This window comes from Erythrolamprus reginae, chromosome 7 (genome assembly GCF_031021105.1).
Source record: "Erythrolamprus reginae isolate rEryReg1 chromosome 7, rEryReg1.hap1, whole genome shotgun sequence".
Taxonomy (NCBI): Eukaryota; Metazoa; Chordata; class Lepidosauria; order Squamata; family Dipsadidae; genus Erythrolamprus; species Erythrolamprus reginae.
This window is the reverse complement of record NC_091956.1, coordinates 850,001-871,483: the sequence shown is the minus strand read 5'-3', so window position 1 is coordinate 871,483 and position 21,483 is coordinate 850,001. Positions and strand designations below refer to the sequence as shown.

The 21,483-nt window shown below is 43.9% G+C and overlaps 1 protein-coding gene across 4 annotated transcripts in view; it reads left to right on the top strand.

Annotated features, from left to right (window-relative positions):
• The window catches only part of DYSF (dysferlin), a 119,975-nt gene that overhangs the window by 44,830 nt on the left and 53,662 nt on the right, over positions 1 to 21,483 (top strand). For all 4 annotated transcript variants that reach the window (XM_070756809.1, XM_070756808.1, XM_070756811.1 and 1 more), the window contains exons 16-28: positions 933 to 1,015; positions 4,362 to 4,477; positions 4,610 to 4,723; positions 5,421 to 5,598; positions 5,685 to 5,809; positions 6,503 to 6,609; positions 12,165 to 12,357; positions 13,588 to 13,743; positions 15,394 to 15,525; positions 16,441 to 16,607; positions 17,404 to 17,518; positions 18,710 to 18,815; positions 21,282 to 21,424. In XM_070756809.1, the coding sequence (XP_070612910.1) occupies positions 933 to 1,015; positions 4,362 to 4,477; positions 4,610 to 4,723; positions 5,421 to 5,598; positions 5,685 to 5,809; positions 6,503 to 6,609; positions 12,165 to 12,357; positions 13,588 to 13,743; positions 15,394 to 15,525; positions 16,441 to 16,607; positions 17,404 to 17,518; positions 18,710 to 18,815; positions 21,282 to 21,424 (1,735 nt within the window). The remainder of the gene's footprint in view (positions 1 to 932; positions 1,016 to 4,361; positions 4,478 to 4,609; positions 4,724 to 5,420; positions 5,599 to 5,684; positions 5,810 to 6,502; positions 6,610 to 12,164; positions 12,358 to 13,587; positions 13,744 to 15,393; positions 15,526 to 16,440; positions 16,608 to 17,403; positions 17,519 to 18,709; positions 18,816 to 21,281; positions 21,425 to 21,483) is intronic.

Below are 21,483 nucleotides of genomic sequence, written 5' to 3'. Positions count from 1 at the left end.
TTGCTCTTGATTATTTCCAGCTGGATAACTATCATTTGTGCTTATTTCTTTTTCTGGGACTCTTGACTCAGCAGAAATATCCTCCCTGCTGCTTCCAGCAGAGACATTTATAGACTTTTGCTTTCTCCAAAAAACTTTTATTTTATTCAACAGTCTTTCCTTGTAAATATACTCCTTGTACAAAGTAAATTCCTTTATTATTTAATCACGATGCTGCTAGAACATACAAGGTGTGTTCCAAAGGTAATGCAATTATTATTTTTTAAAGTAATTTATTGAACAGTTTTGCACAAATACTTAAAAGTCTTCAAAGTGCTGTCCTTGGGCTTCTACACATTTTTTCCAGTGACTCTGCCATGACCAGTATGGGCCCTGGAAGGCCTCTTCGGAGACCTCTTGCAAGGTCTTCGTCACGGCTGCCTGGATCTCTTTTATGGACGAAAATTGTGCCTTGCCACAACACGCTACGAGTCCGCGAGTTCCTGGCCAAACACCAGGTGCCAATGCTGCCCCATCCCCCCTATAGTCCTGACATCACCCCAGCAGACTTCTTTTTGTTCCCAGCCCTGAAAGGAACCCGTTTTTCGTCCATAGAAGAGATCCAATCAGCCGTGACGAAGACCTTGCGAGAAGTCCCCAAAGACCTCTCTATGTTTCTGTGTTTCTATGTAAGGTGCCTTCCAGGGTGCATACTGGTCATGGCAAAGTCACTGGAAAAAATGTGTAGAGGCCCAAGGACAGTACTTCAATGAATGTTAAGTGTTTGTACAAATCTGTTCAATAAATTACTTTTAAAAAATTGCATTACTTTTGGAACTCACCCTGTAACAGTTACCAAAGCTGGAGATCCCCCAATTGTGCTGACAACTTTGATCCTAGTGCGAACTTATCGTTGCTAGCAGGTAATTGATCAACTGGATTTTATTTTACAGGGACCGGGTCACCCACAACGACATCATCGGAACCAGCTACCTCTGCATGTCCAAAATCTCGGCTCCGGGAGGAGAACTGGAAGGTGAGTTAGGTTCAGAGGGTCCCGATCCTCCGGCTGACTTGGCCCTTAGCTGGCAGGGCTTATGTCCCCCAAGTGGGCCAACCTCGGGCTCCCTGGAGGTCCGAGGGGGTGGCTGATGGGCTATCTAATCTCGAACCATACGTGAAGATGACGGCAGGACCAAGGCAAGGCTCTTCCTGTGCTGTTCACAGCCCTGAGTTACAACCTGTGCAATTTTTCTGAGCCGGGGTGGCACAGTGGTTAGAGTCCGCAATGGCCTCCTGCCCCCATGGGGGGGGGATGACCTGGGGAGGGGGTAGTAAGTTTATGCACTATTTATTGAATACTTAATAGGTTTTTTTATATTGTCCTTCCTTCTCTAGTATCTTAGTATGATCCTTAATTACTTTTAAAATAGGAAATAATTAAATGGTATGTTTTTACCCATAAATGCTTTAATATTTGAATAATTATCTAGAACTGAACTTTGATAGCAATGAAATTGAGCTACTTGCCTAATCTGATATCATACAGAACCTTGTGGGTTCAGGACAAAACCTTCAAATGTGACTGTGCTCTGAAATGGCCCAGTGTCTCCTGCTCGAGCAGGGGGCTGGACTAGAAGACCTCTAGGGTCCCTTATAATCAAAGAGCCCCCTCTTCATTTTGACCCGTCTCTCACCTGGTGTCAGATGCCCCCTTCGCACAAGCTGTGATGGCCCATGGCGTGTTTTATTCCTTGGTTGTGAGCCTGCCTAGAATCCCCTGGGAGTTGCGGGGGCATTCAGATCCAAATAAAATAAAAATGGATAAAAACAGACGCCCTCCGAAAGGACTTCACTTTCTTTCCTTGTAAAATAAATAATATAAATGAAATAAAAATGGATAAATACGGACGCCCTCCGGAAGGACTTCATTTTCCTCCCCGCTTCCTCTCTCTTTGTGCTTCAGACGAGTTTCCCACCCGGACGAAACTCTCCCAAGCCACTGACCATACGTCCTTAGCATGACTTCCCGAGCCACCTGTGTGTTTTCTGAAATGAATTTAAAATCAAAATTCAAATGGCGGCCCTTGGAATGCACGATGCATGCAACGTCAATTGCGGAAGGCATGCGGCTCCCTTTTGCAGCTGATGGTCATCAATCTTGCTTTGATGTGTTATCCTGGTTTAAATCCTCACTCGACGTGATTGTGCATGTCTAGATTTAGGGTTAATCTTTCTGGGTGAGGGCTACATCTCTCCTGCACAATGTGTCTCAGGTTTGTTGTGAGTGGTCCTCTTCCACCTCTGGTCATGATAGACTCTGGGGAGGATGAGCCAGGCCCATCGTGGTACCCTGGTTTGCCAGCTGATGCAGAGAGTACGGGAGAAAGTGACCTGGATGAACCTGAAGGACCACCAGAGGTGGCAGAGATGCCAATGACAGTAGGGTCTGACTTAGAAGAAGGAGGAAGGCTATGAGCCCTTGCTAGATGACTGCTTTAAAACACTAAGAAAAAGACAAGAACACTTGTATGGAAAAGGAAGTAGTCTGTAGTTTGTAACTCTAGGGCAGGGGTGGGCAATTAATTTTGCCATGGGGCCGCATGAGAAATTGGTTTTAGAGGGCCGGACTAATATAATTAACTCAGTTCTACTCAATATCTGATAGGCCGTCCTGCCTACTCCTCCTTCTTATACATTCTTCTTGAAAGAAACTAAAAAATTTTATACAACCTTTTCCTAATTAATAGGGAAAAAAAATTCCCTTCTTTTTTATTAAAAGAAATTAATAATAAAAAAACCAAAATCTATTACTACTAAAACTAAAAAAACCCCCAGCAAAACCATAAACACAACTATTAATATATCCATGCTTTAAAAGCTTCATTTCTTAAATATTTATGATAGTGGTAGTAAAAACGCCAAAAGAGTGGACAGGCGGGAGGAGGAGGAGGAGGAGGAGGAGGAAGAAGAAGTACTATCAGCCAGAGGAGATGGCGATTATCTGGCCTCGAATCCGCTTAGCCCCTGTTACCGGGTAAGAAAGCCCGGTCATAGATAGTGGGCGGGCCGGTCATAGACAGCGGGTGGGCTGGAAATGGCCCGTGGGCCGCCCCTTGCCCAGGTCTGCTCTAGGGGATTCCTACAGGTATTTAAACCTACACTGATAGTTTGTTTATATGTTGCCAAACCCATCTAGTTATGTACAAAGTACTAACACACCTGCCTTCGATTTGCCAAGATTGAGAAAGGACCTTTGTGGAGCAGGATGGACCTTTGTGCAAATATAGCATGCCACAAATACTAAATCCTGGGATGCTGACTGCAAATTTATCTGGTTTTGGGTGAAGGTATCTCCAAACCGTGAGTGTAGTCGTTGAGTTTCCCCACTTGTGTGGCCTTCTGATGGTGGACACCTTGTTTCGATTGCTAGAAATCCAGAAGGCAGGGATCGTTGTATGGATGGTGGCATCATAACTGAGTAAAGAGGGCGCACATGTCCATTCTCGTCCTGGTTTAATGTCATGAGTTTTAAAAAAAAAATCACAAGGATTTCTTCTCAATTTTTTGGAAAAAAAAATCAAGAAACCACCTGCTTCTGTTCAGGGACATCAGTGTTCTGTCCAGCGGGATCAATGATCAGAAATAAAGACCCACACACACGTTTCAGAAGTACTCATAGGCCAAGTCTGTTGTAAACAATTTCTGCAACCCAAGGGTTAACATAAGGTATTTCATGCTGGCCTCGTTTCTCTAATTAGCAGGAGATAAGGAAAGTCCAGGATGCCAGCCAGCTAGAGTCATAAATCTCCACTAATGATGTGATTCTGGTTTTTCACTACACTTACAGTCCAGAGAGTTTAGCTCATGCAACAGGCAGGGATTGAAATCCGTGGAAGCAGAAGAAGTCTCTCCACTCCAAGGCACCTTCCTCCATGATGGGGAACGTTGTCTGCCGCATCCCCTTTCCCATCAGCCTGTCCTTATATAATGCCAAGGTGTGGCCAACTGTCCCATAGATCTATTTAACGCCAAGAACCCTTTCTTGTGAGATATTCATGCCTCAATCTCATCCTCCTTACTCTTGCATCTAACATGGGATCCCCATCGTCCTCTGAGTCAGAAAATACCATAATTGGGGGTTTTATAGTCTCTGGTGGTTCCCCAGTCTCCAACTCCCCTTCATTATCACTCTCAGACTCGAGTGGCCTGTGAGGTCAGTACTCATCCATCTCCTGGTACTCGAAATCTGTGACCAGCTGAGCCGGACATGGACCACTCACAACGACCAGTAGAAGAGTATTTGGGCGGACTCTAAAATGGGTTATTTCAGGTAGACAACAGTCTCCATAGTTCCCAGATTTGTGGGTTTCTTTCCCCAGTTGATGATGGTCTTGGCTTCCTGCCCACCTTTGGCCCGTGTTACATCAACCTCTACGGCAGTCCGAGGGAATTCACTGGGTTTCCTGACCCCTATGAAGACCTCAACAGTGGCAAGGTGAGACAACTCTTCTGAGTAGCCAGCATGCAACCCTGGAGAAGCGGTTGGGTTCACCCAGCTGGCCAAGTTGGAAGCCAGAGCTGGCTTGTGAAGGGAGACCTTCTCACGGGCTCGTTCTTCTGTCCCAAGGGAGAAGGGGTGGCTTATCGTGGCAGGCTGCTGGTGGAACTGGAGACCAAGCTGGTGGACTACGTTGAACAGAAGTTGGGGGACATCCCGGCTGATGACCTCCTCAGAGTGGAGGTAAAGCTTTCCAAAATTCTTGTGGGCTTCAACAACTTCCACAATTCTGGGAAACCTGAATCTGACCTTCCCACCCAGTTCAAAGTTGACATCCCTTGACCTCCCCACCCACAAACTTGCCACATTGCCCACTCAGATTGTGCCAGCGTGGCCAGCCCTCCTTCCGCTTCCACCCAGGTGGGTGGGCCTAGGATGGCCTTGAACCCCTCAAAAGAATTCTTTGTGGCTGCATCTGCTACCTCCTGAAAATCACCCCTCCCAAGTTTATTTATTCATTATTTGTTAATTGGATTTATATGTCGTCCCTCTCCGAGGACTCGGGGAGGCTTACAAAATATAAAGAAACAATATGGCATCCTAAATCCAATTAATTTAAATTAATAATCTAAAACTCTCATTTCCATTCAGTCAACTAGCTCATAATACATTCATCGGCCAGGGGGCTAGAGTCTAGGGCAGGGTTTCCCAACCTTGGCAACTTGAAGATATCTGGACTTCAACTCCTAGAATTCTCTGCTCGGTGTATGTCGAAGGTCTCATAGCCCAGCTATACCGAGACATACCAACAAACACCAGGCCTTCTATAGATAGTGTCGCAAGCCATTCCTTTATCACCAACTTCTGCCCCGGCTTGATAGGCTGGAGTATCCAGGGTGGACCTCTGCAAGAATGACCGCCGTCCTCTTGCCCTTTTCAGAAATACCTCCGTCGGCGGAAATACAACCTTTTCGCCGCCTTCTATTCGGCCACCATGCTGCAGGGTGTGGGTGATGCCATCCAGTTCGAGGTCAGCATCGGCAACTACGGAAACAAGTTCGACAACACCTGCCTGCCGCTGGCCTCCACCACGCAATTCAGCCGCGCGGTCTTTGACGGTAAGGAAGGAGGTGGGAGGCCCAGGCAGGAGTAATTACTCAGTGGACGTGTGTAACGCAGCCCCCTCTGCCTTTCCCACCTCCAGGCTGTCAGTATTACTACCTTCCCTGGGGCAACGTGAAGCCCGTGGTGGTCCTCTCCTCCTACTGGGAAGACAGCAGCTACAGGACGGAGGCCCAGAATCTCCTGGCCAGGGCTGCCGACCGGCTGGTGAGTGCTGGGGGCTGGGAAAAGACCCTTGGAGCCTCCACCCCCCCCAGTTGGTACCCCACCCCTACCTCCCTCTCCCCGACTTGTTGCGGCTGAGTTGGCAGCGTCCGAAGTCATGCATCATTGAATTGAACTCGTGTCCAAGCAGTGCTAGAAGGGAATGAAGTTTTTAGGGAGGAGGAGGAGAAAGAGGAGGAGGAGTAAGAAAAGAAGGAGGAGGATAATAATAATAATAATAATAATAATAATAATAATAAGAAGAAGGAGAAGAACCAAAACAACAATAAGAAGAACCAAAACAAGAAGAAGGAGAAGAAGAAGGGGAAGGAGGAGGAGGAGGAGGAGGAGAAGAAGAAGGAGAAGAAGAAGAAGGAGAAGAAGAAGAAGGAGGAAAGGGAAAGGGAGAGAAGAGGAAGGGAAGGGAAAGGAAAGGAGAAGAGAGGACTCTGGTGTCCTTGGAGCTGTCTGAGCTTGGTGGTTTTCCTGCAGGCATCTCATGACCCTACTAGGGAACCCCATCAGTTCCACCCTCTGCAAGAGAAGGACCAAGGCTCCAAGGGGCTCCCCAGGGTGGTCAGAGGAAGCTCTCCGGGGGGGGGGCTCCCGAGGGCTGCAGCCAGGGAGGCTGTGGGGTGCCCGCCCTGTGCCCCTCCCTGAGCGTCTGGTGACCTTTCTGCTCTCTGCCCCCTGCAGGCTGCCAACTTGGAGCTGGTCCACCAGGCCCACCAAGCCCAGCATCCTGCCAGCGTCCTGGACACCTTGGTGGCTCAGATGCTGGATGAGCTCGTGCTGGACTGCAGGTAGGCAGGCACGAGTGGTGCGGGTATGTTTGTGTGTTTGTGGGTGTGTGGCCAAGCCCCCCCCCCCGGGTGCCTTGTTTGGCTTGGAGGGGCTCCCGGGCCTGAGGAACGCCCTCCATTGGTGGGCAGGGGCTCCTCCACAGGCGCTGCGCCAAGGCCCCCCTCCCCCCCGTTGGAAAGGTGATGCTGGAGCCAGGGCATCAATTCTCCCGCCGGCCGGAATGGCCCCTTTGTGCGACTGGAGGCTGAGCAGGCCTGGCACGGCCCCCCCCTCCCTTGCTCTTTCCTTTTCTTTCCTTTCCCCTCCCCTCCTCTCTTCCCCTTTCTTTTCAACTTAACCCTGCTGTTCTGTTCGGGTCGTATGTGACCCGAAACCAAGTTTGAGTCCCTGTAAAACATTTTCCCTGCATATCTGAAACTTGAAATTCCATGAGTTTTCATCATTTCAGGGGTTCTCTCTATGATAATTTTTTTTGGGGGGTGGGGGGTTTCTTTCTTGCTGAAAAAACAACAACTCCCTAATGTTATGTTCCCGAGTCTATTTGACCCGGACTGCAAATTGATCATTTTAGGTACTTATATTTGGTCTTTTTGAAAGCTTTTTTCACCTGGAAACAGGTTTGAACATTTCTGCACACAATGATATGAAAATTGAAATGAAAAAAGTAAATCTTATTGGTTTATTTCGTGGATATAATGCATGCCCCCCCCCGTTTTTGTGAATTTTTTTCAATTTTTCCAGTTCAATTTTCATATCATTATGTTCAGAAATGTTCAAGCTACCAATCCCACACCAACTTTAGTAAAATAGAATGGATTTTGCTAGCAAAACTATCCATAAAGTGAAGACTATTTCAAAAAAACGGAGGGGCATGCATTTCATCAACAAAATAAACCAATATGCATCAATTTTTCCAGTTCAATTTTCATATCATTATGTTCAGAAATGTTCAAGCTACCAATCCCACACCAACTTTAATAAAATAGAATGGATTTTGCAAGCAAAACTATCCATAAATTGAAAAAATTCACAAAAACGGGGGGGGGGCATGCAATATATCCGCAAAATAAACCAATAAGATTTACTTTTTTCATTTCAATTTTCATATCATTGTGTGCAGAAATGTTCAGACTACTTTCCAAGTGAAAAAAGTTTTCAAATTGACCAAACATAAGCACTTCAAATGAAGAGTTTTTGGTCCGGGTCGTATGTGACCCGAACATAACATTAGGAAGTTTTTTCGAACAGAACAGCAGGGTTAAACAAGCCCTGACATTTCCTGGTGGTCTCCCCTCCGATCTCATCCTTCTGCTCTGTTTGCACCTCCGTGCCCAGACCCCCACCGATTAAAACCCACCTCTGCCGCCAGGCATGGGGGAATTGAGACTTCTTCTCCCCCTAGGCCGTTACAATTGTATGCATGGTATGTTTATATGTAGGTTTGGTTTTATATACAGTGGAACCCCGACATAAGAGCTGCTCTACTTAAGAGCAACTCGAGATAAGAGCTGGGAGGGGAGAGATATTTTTGTTCTACTTACAAGCCCAAATTCGAGATACAAGCGCCAAGGAGCTGTCTCCTGAAGCCAAACGCTAACTTCCGCGTTCGGCTTCAGGAGACAGCTGCGAAGCGGCGCGCGTGTTTTAAAAGGTTGCAGCCGGCCTGGGGGGCTCGGGGGGGTGCTTGCAGCTTTCTTTCTTGCTCTTTTTCTTTCTCTCTTTTACCTTCCCTTCCTCTATTTCTTCTTTTCTTTCTCCTTCCCACCTTCTTCCCTCCCTCCCTCCCTTCACTCATTCCTCTCTTACTCTCCCCTTTCATAAGTTTCCTTGCTTCCTTCCTCTGTTCCTGTCCCTTCCCTCTTTCCTTCCTTCCTTCCCACCCTCCGTCCATTCATTCACCCATTCCTCTCTTGATCGCTTAAAGCCGGTCCCTGGTGCAAAAAGGGTTGGGGACCTCTGTCCTACAGGATTGGGTGGCAGAGAAGTTGAACATATGTAAATTTAAAAGTTTAAGAAAGTTTACAAGTTAAGTGAAAGAAACTTCATTATTCATTTATATGTACATGTACATTTCTTCATTAAAAACATGTCTTTCTGCATAATTTAGACTAACTTTGTGAGTTTTTTGAGGGCTGGAACCAATTAAAATTATTTACATTAATTCCTATGGGGAAAAGTCGTTCGAGATAAGAGCTGCTCGACTTAAGAGCCCAAGTCCGGAACGAATTAAACTCGTATCTCGAGGTACCACTGTATTAAGGGAGTGATTTTCAACCTATTTTGAGCTGCGGCACATTTTTTACATATACAAAATCATGGGGCACATTGAGCAAGGTGGGGTGGGGGTGGGCTAAAAAAGTTTGGACAAAAAAATTATCTCTCTCTCTCTTCCTCCCTTTTGCTCTATTTCTCTCCCTCTTTCTCTCTTTCCCTTCCTTCCTCTCTCTCTCCATCCCTCTTTCTTTCTCTCTTCCTTCCTTCCTCTCTTTTTTGCTCTCTTTCTATCTCTCCCTCCTTCCCTGCCTTTCTTTCTCACTCTCTCTCTCTTTCTCTCTTTCTTTCTCTTTCTCTTTCTCTATTTCTTTCTTTCTCTCTCTTGCTGAGCTTCGCGGCACACCTGACCATGTCTCGCGGCACATTAGTGTGCCATGGCACACTGGTTGAAAAACACTGTATTAAGGGGTTTTAATTTATTTATTTATTTATTTATTTTATTTATTATTTAGATTTGTATGCCGCCCCTCTCTGAAGACTCGGGGCGGCTCACAACAAGATAAAACAAATCATAAATAATCCAAATAACTTTAAAATATTTAAAGATTTAAAAGAACCCCATATACTAACAGACATATACTAACCCCATATACTAATTTGCTTTTAGTATGGGATTATTATTGTATATTGTTCATGATTGTTGTTAGCCACCACGAGTTTTCGGAGAGGGGCGACATATAAATCCAATAAAACTTGAAACTGGAAACTTGATCCAGGCATGAAATAATTCCCACTTTGTTTTAAGGAAACTCGTTCCCAAGGCAGAATTCCTGAACTTCCCAGGCCTGAAACCCAAAAGTGTGTGTGCGTGTATGTTTGTGTGTGTGTGTCTATGTGTAGAAACGGGCAAGGGAGCATTGTTTCTGGGCATGTGTAAAATCCACTCCGAGAATTAGCAGCAAATTCCAGGAACGGAGAGAAAGGCCCGAGGGTTGCCCAGCTCGCTGCAAGATTAAAACTTCCTGGGGGAATTTCTCTAATTGAGTTTGTCGAAAGACAAATAAACAGGACGGGGTTCCAAAACAGCCAAAAATAACCCAGCAGTTTGTGGTCATGTGGGAGGACAAAATATTTGTTTTTCTTTCAAAGAAAGAATTAGAAGACTTCATCCTTCGGTCAACCCAAGACCCCAACCCTTCTCCCAGCCCTCGGATTAGACAGAGGTCTAAACTCCTTATATATAATATAATATAATATAATATAATATAATATAATATAATATAATATAATGCAATGCAATGCAATGCAATGCAATGCAATGCAATGCAATGCAATGCAATGCAATGCAATGCAATGCAATGCAATACAATACAACACAACACAATTAATATAACATAACATAACCTAACCTAACATAACATAACCTAACATAATTAAGATAATATGATATGATATGATATGATATGATATATAATATAATATAAGATAAGATAAGATAAGATAAGATGATAAGATAAGATAAGATAACATAATATAATATAATATATTATAATACAATACAATATTTACATTTTTAATTAACATACTTAGGTCCTTTGTGAAGTGTAATGTCCCAGTCAATTGCTTACATAATTATATAACATATAATAACAATAATAATATTGATAATAACATTGATATTAATAACAACAACATTTCCCCAGCATCTAATTTCTACTTCTATCATCCAGCCAGTTATAAAGCAAATCCCATCTTTCAAAATATCCTGTATCTTCTTTCTCTTTTATCTTCAATGTCCGTCTATCCAATATCTTTTTAATTACATCTTCTCTTAGAGCCGTGTTTCCCAACCTTGGCAACTGGAAGATATTTGGACTTCAACTCCCAGAATTCCCCAGCCAGCATTTGTTGGGAATGGTTGGGAAACATTGTCTTTGAGTTCCCCCCATTCTTTCAATTCTGTACAAATACAATTCTTGATGGCTTATTTGACCCCTATGACCATCATTAAGTGTTGGGCCTCCTGATTCTTGACAAATGTACATTTTCTTTTATGTACACTGAGAGCATTTGCACTAAAGACAAATTCCTTGTGTTGCCAATCCCTGTTGTGCTGTTTTTTGCCCTCTGGAGAAACATAGAAACATAGAAGATGGACGGCAGAAAAAGACCTCATGATCCATCTAGTCTGACCTTATACTATTTCCTGTATTTTATCTTAGGATGAATCTATATTTATCCCAGGCATGTTTACATTCAGTTCCTGTGGATTCTTCCTTCCTTCCTTCCTTCCTTCCTTCTCTTTCTTTCTTTCCTTCGTTCCTTCTTTCCTTCCTCCCTTCCTTCCTCATTCATAGAAACGTAGAAACACAGAAGACAGCAGAAAAAGACCTCCTGGTCCATCTAGTCTGCCCTTATACTATTTTTTGTATTTTATCTTAGGATGGATCTATGTTTATCCCAGGCATATTTAAATTCAGTTACTGTGGATTTACCAACCACGTCTGCTGGAAGTTTATTCCAAGGATCTACTACCCTTTCAGTAAAATAATATTTTCTCATGTTGCTTTTGATCTTTCCCCCAACTAATTTCAGATTGTGTCCCCTTGTTCTTGTGTTCACTTTTCTATTAAAAACACTTCTCTCATGAACCTTATTTAACCCTTTAACATATTTAAATGTTTCGATAATGTCCCCCCTTTTCCTTCTGTCCTCCATACTACACAGATTGAGTTGATTAAGTCTTTCCTGATACGTTTTATGCTTAAGACCTTCCACCATCCTTGTAGCCCGTCTTTGGACTCGTTCAATTTGTCAATATTTTTGTGTAGGTGAGGTCTCCAGAACTGGACACAGTATTATTCCAAATGTGGTCTCACCAGCACTCTATACAGCGGGATCACAATCTCCCTCTTCCTGCTTGTGATACTTCTAGCTATGCAGCCAAGCATCCTACTTGCTTTTCCTACTGCCCGACCACACTGCTCACCCATTTTGAGACTGTCAGAAATCACTACCCCTAAATCCTTCTCTTCTGAGGTTTTTGCTAACACAGAACTGCCAATACAATACTCAGATTGAGGATTGCTTTTCCCCAAGTGCATTATTTTGGTAGTTCTTTCGCCGTGCCAGGCTTCAGGGATGGGGAGGGGATTGTGCCCATGTGCAGGGGGCCGCATAGGGGTGTGCAATGCGTGGGGAGGGAGGGAATAGGTGTGGATATGTGTGCGCGTGTTAGCACAAATACACACACCTGTTTGGCACTCGAACCGAAAAAGGTTGGCCACCGCTGGCTTCGGGTGAGGCTCACGTGGGCCTCCGTGGGTCTCTCCTTCCACAGCCAGCCGTTGGTGGACGTCACGCAGAAGCCCAGCAGCACCCACTTGGACCAATACCTCTATCATTTCCGGACCACCAACCTCGATCAGATCGTTCGGGCGGCCTTGAAGATGAAGCACGAAGACTCCGATCTGCAGACGGTTTTGGATCAGGCAGAAGATTGGCTCTCTCGGTTAACGTCCATGGTGGAGGAGGTAGATATACAGCGATACCTCGTCATACAAACTTTTCGAGATACAAACCCGGGGTTTAAGATTTTTTTGCCTCTTCTTCCAAACTATTTTCACCTTACAAACCCACTGCCGCCGCCACTGGGATGCTCCACCTCTGGACTTCTGTTGCCAGCAAAGCGTCCGTTTTTGCACTCCTGGGATTCCCCTGAGGCTCCCCTCCATGGAAAACCTCACCTCCAGACTTCCGTGTTTTTGTGATGCTGCAGGGGAATCCCAGCAGGGGAATCCCACCAGCGCAAAAATGGGCGCTTTGCTGGCAACGGAAGTCCAGATGTGGGGTTTCCCAGTGAGGGGAGCCTCAGCAAAATTGCAGCATCGCAAAAACACAGAAGTCAGGAGGTGAGGTTTCGAGGACTTTGGTGTTTTTGTGATGCTGCGATTTCACTGATGCTCTCTTCGCTGGGAAACCCCACCTCCGGACTTCCGTGGCCAGCGAAGCGCTCGGTTTTGCGATGCTGGGATCCCCCTGCTGGGATTCCCCTGCAGCATCTCAAAAACACGGACGTCTGGAGGTGGGGTTTCCCATGGAGGGGAGCCTCAGGGGAATCCCAGCAGCGCAAAAACAGGCTGGCAAAAGGGGTGAATTTTGGGCTTGCACGCATTAATCGCTTTTCCATTGATTCCTATGGGAAACATTGTTTCATCTTACAAACTTTTCACCTTACGAACTTCATCCCGTAACCAATTAAGTTTGTAAGACGAGGTATCACTGTTTGGGAATATAAGATGCGTTTTAATTTTTGGGGAGGAAAATAGGGAAAAGGGTCTGCTTAGCAGGTATTCATCTGGCTAGCTTCAGCTGCAGCACATTATTTTATCTCCTGGTTGGGGCTTAAGAAGACACTGGTGTGTTTCCACGCAGACAACTGAGAGTTCAACCCAATGTGGCATCGTCTAAACAAGAGGTAGGCAAAGTTAGCTCTTCTATGACGTGTGGACTTCAACTCCCAGAATTCCTGAGCTAGCATGATTGGCTCAGGAATTCTGGGAGTTGAAGTCCACAAGTCATAAAAGAGCCAACTTTGCTTGCCCCTGGTCTAACCCAACCTTTTGACTATTTGACCAACTTTTGAGTAATTCCAAGAAGGCCTTTAGTGAGACGGCCTCTCTCTCCTTCGATCGACTCACAGGGGGGATTCCTCTGGCCAAAGAGGACCCCTCCCTAAAGTCCATTAACCCTTCCTTTGCCAGCCCCAAAACAGCCTCCCGGATGTCGTGATTTGGATGTTACAAGGTGACCGTCGGGTGGCTTATGCCCGGCTGCCCGCCCGCGAGGTCCTCTTCTCCCGCAACGGACCCAGCTGCTGCGGCAAAAACTGCGGAAAGCTCCAGACCATCTTCTTAAAAGTAGGTTTGCCTTCTTTTCATTGGTTGGTTGATTGATTGATTGATTGATTGTATAAAAATTAAGGAATGTGCAGAGGGACCCCTGAGTTATCAATGGAAACGTAGAATCCTAGCAGATAACTAGTAGATAGTCAGAAGATATGAGTAACGGTCCAGTCATACAAACCAGATACATCAAAGCGTATAAAATAGTACGGTATTTACTTTAGCAAATGTCATAGCTGAACAGTCCAGTCATACACAGTCAAATTGGTCAATAACTGTCAATACATTATCAATACTACAAGCAAACTAAAATATACTTGTTGGAAGTGCAAGAAATAATCAGGCATCTTCTTTCTTTTAAATATTTTTTATTATTTTTCAAAAGACAAACATTACAGACACAACATATAACATGAAAAGGAGCTACATTCGCTCCGCTCAATATAGAAGTCTTCATTATACAGAAGAAAAAAGAACTTATTATTGTTTAGATCAATCCAGAGATTATATAAGAATATCTGCTACAACTCGCTATGTAAAAACACATCTAATAAAATATTAAAGTATATAAAGAACTTAATTACAAGTTAAATCAAATCTAAATAGAAAAAAAATATTACATTGTGTTATAAAACATCACAATCTAACTTACTTTTTCTATTAAAATTTTCTATTTAAAAAAAAGGCACCTTCTTTCATATGTGGTGGCCCTGCCCCCAAATTCAAAATATATGGTAAACAACCCAGAAATGGCTCAGAGAAATCATGGAGGAAGAAATAGAATACACCCCAGAAAACATGTTTTTAGGAATTTGGAAACGACAACACTCTAAGCAAAAGCTTTATCTTATGTCACATATATAATAACTGCAATCAGAATTTCAATTGCGCAAATCTGGGAAAAAAGAACAAACACCAACGTAATCATTGAAAAAATTTACAGATGCGTGGAAATGGATGAAATGATTAATTCAATCAAGGGAATAAGAACCAAAGAAGTCAAAGAGATATGGCAAAAATTGCATGAATGGATCCGTAACAAAAATAAAACGTAGTAACACAGGCTATCGGTGTACATACAAAGGATTTAAGCCTACGATTATAATATGCTTTATCTATTTACTGAATTGTACATAGATTATTAAATATATAGGGGTATGAAATGTAATTTCAACGTGTAAAAGATACGGAATTTGATCTGTACAAACGTACGTGTGAACAATTTTTTAAAATTATCAATAAAAGATTAAATAAACTTGAAAAAAAAAATACTGCAAGCAGTGATGGGCTCCTACAGGTACAGTCAGAACCCCCTTCTGGGCTCTAGGTCTGTTTTTCCTATCGCAGAAAATGCAGTTGAATGTGTATAATTTTAGAAGAGCTGTGTGTGTGGGGGGTCACATGGCCGGCAAGCCACACCTGCAAATAAGCCATGCCCACAGTGTGGTAGTAAATTTTTTTGCAATCCTTCGCTGACTACAAGCCTTACTTGTACAGCTTACAAATACATAAACCAGCATTGAACACACAGTTCTTACAACAGCAGTCACAGTGAATCAGCAATACCAAAACAGAGAAATAACAGAGATACAGAGAGAAAATAAGCCAAGGGCTGCCTGGCTGCTGACCAGCAAATGCTCTGGGCCTTCTTCCTTTTTCCCCTAGTGTCCACAGGAAGAGGCCTTGGGTCCCAGAATCCCAGCTCAGATCCGAGTCCGGCTGTGGCTGGGGCTAGCTGTGGATGAGAAGGAGTTCAACCAGACGACTGAGGGGAGGCTGTCCGTCTTCGCAGAAACGGTGAGCCAGATCCGATCTTTTCTAACGGGGTTGGGACCAAGAAGTTCTCCAGAACTGGATTCCTGGTTCCATTGAGGGAAAGGGGAGAAGAGTAGACCCCCACCCCCTTTGCATTGGAATTTGAACTGAAAAGGGCATTTTCTGATGCTCAGATTCTACTCCACTTCTTTGATTGTTGTTTACACCTTTCTGCTTTTAATCCTGGAGAGAGAAGCTACTACTACTACTATAGCTATTACTACCTCCTCCTCCTCCTCCTGCTGTTTCTTCTTCTTCTTCTTCATCTTCTTCTTCATCTTCTTCTTCTTCTTCTCCTCCTCCTCCTTCATTCTCTTCCTCTTCTTTTTCTTCGTCTTCCTCTTCTTCTTCTTCTGTTTCTTCTTCTTCATCTTCTTCTTCGTCTTCTTCTTCTGTTTCTTCTTCTTCTTCTTCTTCTTCTTCTTCTTCTTCTTCTTCTTCTTCTTCTTCTTCTTCTTCTTCTTCGAAGAACGGTTGCAGGAACTGGGTTATGTCTCGTCTAGAGAAGAGAAGGACCAGGGAAGACATGATAGCTGTGTTCCAACATCTCAGGGGTTGCCACAAAGAAGAAGGAGTCAAGCTATTCTCCAAAGCACCTGAGGGTGGAAACTAAACGAGGAGAGAAGCAACTTAGAACTAAGGAGAAATTTCCTGACAGTTAGAACAATTGATCAGTGGAACAGAAGTTGCCTCCAGAAGTTGTGAATGCTCCAACACTGGAAGTTTTTAAGAAGATGTTGGATAACCATCTGTCTGAAGTAGTGGAGGGTCTCCTGCTTACAGGGGGTTGGACTACAAGACCTCCAAGGTCCCTTCCAACTCTGTTGTTTTTATTATTAATAAACCAATATTTTCTTTCTATTATTATCTCTTTTTCTCGTCCTTTTTGGGTCTTAGTATGAAAACCAAACGAAGTTGGCCCTGGTAGGGAACTGGGGCACAACAGGTCTGACCTACCCCAAGTACTCGGACATCACTGCCAAGATCAAGCTACCCAAGGACAGTTTCAAGCCTTCCACCGGTTGGGTGTGGGCTGGAGAGTGGTTTGTCAGCCCCGAGAAGACGTAAGTGACGGACGGCTGCCGGTGGAAGTCTCCAGGGTCCCTTCCCTTTTTCATGGGCCGTCTTGGGTCAGGGTCTTCCTAGCTCAGGAGATCCACATTCGATCCTTTCCCCCTCCCCCTGGATCACCCCATGGGCTCCCTTGGTGCGTGATTGCATGATTCATGGGATCATCTCCTACCACACAGCTCCCACCGGCAAATAAGGACCCACAGAGTTTGTCTTCTCTGGGTCCTGTCGGTTAAGCAATGTCGGTTGGCGGGGCTGCAGAGGAGGGCCTTCTCAGTGGAGGCCCCAGCTCTCTGTTTTATTAACGGGTTTTAAATGGTCTTTTAAACTGTTTTGATATGTTGATTTTTGAAACCGAATATATATGTTGTTTAAGTTTGTAATATATAAATTATATATATTATATTATATTATATTATATTATATTATATTATATTACATTACATTACATTACATTACATTACATTACATTACATTATATTATATTATATTATAAGTTTAAGTTTTGTCTGTTTATCTTGTTTTTTCTTTCTTTTTTTTGCATGCTCTCTTTGTTTAATTTTTTTCTTTTCTTTCTATTTTTATATGTAGAAATTTAATAAAGATTATTTTAAAAAATACATTTTTTGAAGGGGGGGGGTGCTACCCAATTTCTGCCCAAATTGTCTTCTGCTTTCTCCTGCCGACCCAAGGAAGACTGGGGGAGGCATCCTTGTTCCAAGGGAAGGGGGTAGGAGGGCTCCCGTGTAATAATGGTCACATCTCCCCCTCCATCTCTACCCAATTCAGGCTGCTGCATGATGTGGACGCTGGTCACATGAGCTTCGTGGAGGAGGTGTTTGAGAACCAGGTTCGGCTCCCAGGAGGCCAGTGGATCCATATGGCCGAAGCCTACACAGATGTGGTGAGTTGAGGGCCTCTTTGGCTGCAATTGGGTGGGTGAGTAGGACGTTGCTTTGAAGAGCCTTAGTGGTGCAGTGGTTAGAGTGCAGCCCTGCAGGCTACTTCAGCTGACTGTTAGCTGTAGCTCAGCAGTTCGAATCTCAACACCAGCTCCAGGTTGACTCATCCTTCCATCCTTCAAAGGTGGGTCAAATGAGGACCCAGATTGTTGGGGGCAAGAGGCTGACTCTGTAAACCGCTTAGAGAGGGCTGGAAAAGCACTAGGAAGCAGTATGCTGCCCCTCTCCATGGACTCTACTAGCTAGCTAGTGTCTGTTATGCAGGGCCCTTGGCAATTAGCCCCCAGTGAGTTTGGAATGAGTTTCAAACACACACACACTGTCCCAAAGAGATTAAAGCAAGTTTATCAAGCAATCTTGAAAACCCAAACTCGAAGAGGAGTTAAGTTACTCTCACCCGAACAAGTCCTTGAATGCAGCATGCCAAAACGAAAGAGCAGATAAGACGGCTATAAATCTCCACATCCACCCACGCCAAAACCCCCTCAAGAGTTCTTTAACTATGAAGTGTCCGAAGTTCAGTAGGAGTCTGAATAGTAGTAATGTTCTTTCAGGAGTCTCTTTCCCAAGTCCACACTCACACTCCCCAACACCCGTAATTTATCACAAAACGCATTAACCCCTTGCACAGGTGTGCTCACTTATTTTCTGAGATGCCTGCGCAACTGTTCCTTCTTGCTATAAGCCTGCGCACATGGGCATCCACAAGTGGGTCCTCCTCTGATTCTGATGACTCACTAATTGGAGTACTGACCGGTGGGCTGGCTGCACCCATCTCCCCATCTGATTCCTCTACCCCACTGTCTGTCCCTGGCCGTGAATCAACTTCACTGTCTGATTCTGCTGGCAATAAAACAGGTCTCTGATAACCCGAGGATTCCCATGAATCAACATCAAAATTCCCCATTGCGGGAGCTGGCCCAGAGCCAACCACAACAGTGTCACCAAACTAGGTAATTTCATCAATGCTAGTAGCTAGTTTAGCTACTAGCATTGATGAAATTACCTAGTTTGGTGCAAGAAAGCCCCTAAGACCAGGAAGCTCCGAGGGCCCCTCATTTCTTCTGACTTGCATGAGAAAAACGCGAGGTAGACTTCATTGGATTCTCTTCTCTCTCTCTTTTTTTTTCCAGAATTGTGAGAAGATTTTGCCCAAGGAAGAAATTGAATGTCCTCTGGGATGGAAGTGGGAAGATGTAGAATGGGACACCGATCTCAACCGGGCAGTGGATGAGAAAGGTATTTGCTTCCTTTCGGGATGGACGGATGGAAAAATCAGTTGGGTAGAGACAACGTCCCTTGCCAAGTTTTCCTTGTCCCCAGAGTGACCCATGTTAGTACTACATACATAACTAGTTGGGTTTGGCAATATATAGAACGAGCCAGCAATGTATGTTTACATGAATTGGAACACTATTGCTTTACGAGCTATGTTATGGATTGCCACAAGAGGGAGCTAGAAGCGTGATTTTCTCTCTCTCTAGGTTATTCTCCGCTAGTTTGTCTTTGTGACTATGTTGTAAGAACTGTGTGTTCAAATGATGGTTTATGTATTTGTGAGCTGGACAAGTAAGTTTATAGTATTGTGTATGCATTGAGAGTTATTGACTGATTTCACTATTTAACTAAGACTAGGACTGTTCTTTTTTAAAAAAAAAATACTTTATTAATTTATTAAGAATGGGGAAAGGGGATGGGGATACAAAAAGAAAGATAGGAGGGGTATGAGGACTGTTCTTGACTAAGATATTTGTAAATGTAAATAGTATTTTATACACTGAATGTATCTGGATTGTATAGCTGAAATATTACTCATATCTCTGGGCTATCAGCTGGATACCTGCAAAACCTCCACGTTTCCTCTGTGTATGTGTATCTTTGACTACTCAGAGATTACTCTCTGCACACTCCTTACCACTTAACAACCCTGATGTTGCCCAGGAGGTAGAACATCTTTGACTTTCTCTGGAGAGTCTTTGTCATCCAAGTCACGGTGCTTTTCCAAAAGGCAACTGGACTTTCTCGGGTTTTTTTTCCCTTGAAGACCTTTCGCTTCTCCCTCCAAGGAGGTTCTTCAACTCTGACTGGATGGTGGGGAATGGAGGGGTTGATATTCCTTGCAGAGCTGAAGAAACTTTTGGGACTTCTAAGAAAAACCACAAAAGTCCAGTTGCCTCTTGAAAAAGCACCTTTGGGGCAGCATCTTTTGACCGTATGATTTTAGCTGTCCTGAGTCCCAATGGGATTGGGTGGCATATAAGTACATTAAATTAATACATTATAAATACATTAAATTAAACAAACAATTCTTAAAAAAAACCCAGCAGACACATAGAAAATAGACCATAATAAAAAAAGAACTCAAAATCCTGGAGGATTTAGAGCAAACCCCCACTTTAGTTTGGAGAAATACTTTATTTATTCATTCAATTTATTTATTTATTCAATACATTCTTGCTCCTTGAACAAGGAAATGAGTCGATAAGGAATCTCCCCGACATTCCTTCCTATCATTTCCTTCTCTCCCTTTTTGAACCAGGTAGAGCTTAATGGGCTATAACTGAATTTATTATTACTAAAACTTAGAGGAAGGGATACTTTGAGGCTACCACCGAGGAATTCATTCCTTGCCGTTTGGGTTTAAAAAACGGTCAGCGAGGACTTACTTCCTTGAGGTCTCCATCAAGGTCCCAAGACCTTAAAATTTGGGTAGAGGTCTCAACAGACAGACCGGGCTTCCAATTTCAGAATTCCTCACCCCCGTCCACCGAAAGGAGTTCAACCAATGTTCTTCCTGGTTAAATGTAAAAGAGTTAAACCAGGGGTAGGGAAAGTTGCCTCGTCCATGACATGTGGACTTCAACTCCCAGGATTGGCTCAAGAATTTGGAGTTGAAGTCCACAAATCATGGAAGAGTCAAATCTGCCTACCACTAGGTTAGACTATTAGTACTCTGTACATAACAGTTTGGGTTTGACAATACCCAAATCTTGTCAAAGTCTTCGGACAGGGGCGGCATACAAATCTAATAAAATTTTATTATTTATTATTTAATAATAATAATAATTGTTATTATTATAAACAAGCTAACAATGAATGCTCGTACGTATTGAGACACTATGGCTTTAAGAGTTAGTGTTGGGAATTGCCACTAGAGGGAGCCAGAAGCGTGATTCTCTCTGTGTGTTTTTTTTCTGCTCAGTTTGTGCTGATTCATTGTGACTGCTGTAGTAAGAACTGTGTGTTCGATGATAGTTTATGTATTTGTAAGCTGTACAAGTAAGGCTTGTAGTACGTATTGTTAGTGTATTGAGAGTTATTGACTGATTTGACTGGACTGTTTAATTTGAGTATGATATTTGCTAAAGTAAATACTATTTTATACACTTTAATGTATCTGGTTTTGTATGAATGAACCATTAATCGTGTCTCCAAACTATCTGCTAGGATCCAGCATTTCCTTTGCACATCTGCATCCTTGATAACTCAGGGGCCGCTCTGCATACTCTCTAACATAGACCGGGGGTGGGCAAAATTGGCTCTTCTATGACTTGTGGACTTCAACTCCCAGAATTCCTGAGCCAATCATGCTAGCTCAGGAATTTTGGGAGTTGAAGTCCACATGTCATAGAAGAGCCAACGTGGTCTACTTCTGACATAGACCATTCCGTTTCACATCCTGAACTTTTTTGTCTCTTCTCCCAGGCTGGGAATACGGCATCACCATCCCCCCGGACAACAAACCCAAGTCTTGGGTGCCGGCGGAGAAGATGTACCACACTAACCGACGTAGGCGCTGGGTGAGGCTGCGCAGAAGAGACCTGGCTCAGATGGAGGCCTTGAAAAAGGTAGGCGCTCGGTGGGCACAAAGGCACACAGTGGAAAACATGGAGCCACGTCCCGTTAC